A 1,071-nucleotide genomic window follows, 5' to 3' on the forward strand; every position below is an offset into this window, starting at 1 on the left:
GACATTAGCCAAAATAATTTTGGTGAGATTCCAGATGTGTGTGAATGGCCAAAAACCCTGAAATATTTAAACCTCTCCAGCACTCAAATTCCTAAACTAACGACTTGCATTCCCCTGACGCTGGAAGTTTTGGACGTTAGCACTAACAACCTGAAGGAGTTTGGATTGCAACTGCCATTTCTCAAAGAGCTGTACCTCACAAAAAACCAGCTGAAGACCCTGCCTGGTGCCGCACCCGTTCCTAACTTAGTGGCCATGTCAGTCAGAAGAAACAAGCTCAACAGTTTATCCAGGGAAGAGTTTGAGTCCTTCAAGAAAATGGAGCTGCTGGATGCCAGTGACAACAACTTCATTTGCTCCTGTGAATTCCTCTCCTTCATCCACCACCAGGCCGGGATAGCCCAGGTGCTGGTGGGGTGGCCAGATGGGTATGTCTGTGACTCTCCCCTGGCCCTGCGAGGGGCGCAGGTGGGAGCTGTGCACCTCTCCCTGATGGAGTGCCACAGGTCCCTCATGGTGTCACTGATCTGCGCCCTGGTGTTCCTGGTCATCCTCATCCTCGTGGTTGTCAGCCACAAGTACCACGCGATCTGGTACCTGAGAATGACCTGGGCATGGCTCCAAGCGAAGCGGAAGCCCAAGCGAGCCCCGCCCAGGGACATCTGCTATGACGCTTTTGTCTCCTACAGCGAGAATGACTCCGACTGGGTGGAAAACGTAATGGTGCGGGAGCTGGAGCAGGCCTGCCCCCCCTTTCGGCTCTGCCTCCACAAGCGGGACTTTGTGCCTGGGAAGTGGATCGTGGACAACATCATTGACTCCATAGAGAAGAGCCACAAAACGCTCTTTGTGCTGTCCGAGCACTTTGTGCAGAGCGAGTGGTGCAAATACGAGCTGGACTTCTCGCACTTCCGCCTCTTTGACGAGAACAACGATGCAGCAATTCTCGTCCTCCTGGAGCCCATCCAGAGCAAAGCGATTCCCAAGAGGTTCTGCAAACTGCGAAAGATCATGAACACGAAGACGTACCTGGAGTGGCCTCTTGAAGAAGAGCAGCAGGCGATGTTTTGG

General features: G+C 53.1%; 1 protein-coding gene across 1 annotated transcript; it reads left to right on the forward strand.

Annotated features, from left to right (window-relative positions):
* Positions 1–6: 6 nt before the first annotated feature.
* On the forward strand, positions 7–1,065 carry LOC104531646 (toll-like receptor 2 type-2; the record flags this gene model as incomplete). Its single annotated transcript, XM_010176590.1, has 1 exon — positions 7–1,065. A coding segment is annotated over one exon (1,059 nt), but the record flags the coding sequence as incomplete, so codon positions are not given.
* Between the last annotated feature and the right edge of the window lie 6 nt (positions 1,066–1,071).

The sequence above is a fragment of the Antrostomus carolinensis genome, unplaced genomic scaffold (genome assembly GCF_000700745.2).
Source record: "Antrostomus carolinensis isolate BGI_N321 unplaced genomic scaffold, ASM70074v2 C13142716, whole genome shotgun sequence".
In the NCBI taxonomy this organism is placed as follows: Eukaryota; Metazoa; Chordata; class Aves; order Caprimulgiformes; family Caprimulgidae; genus Antrostomus; species Antrostomus carolinensis.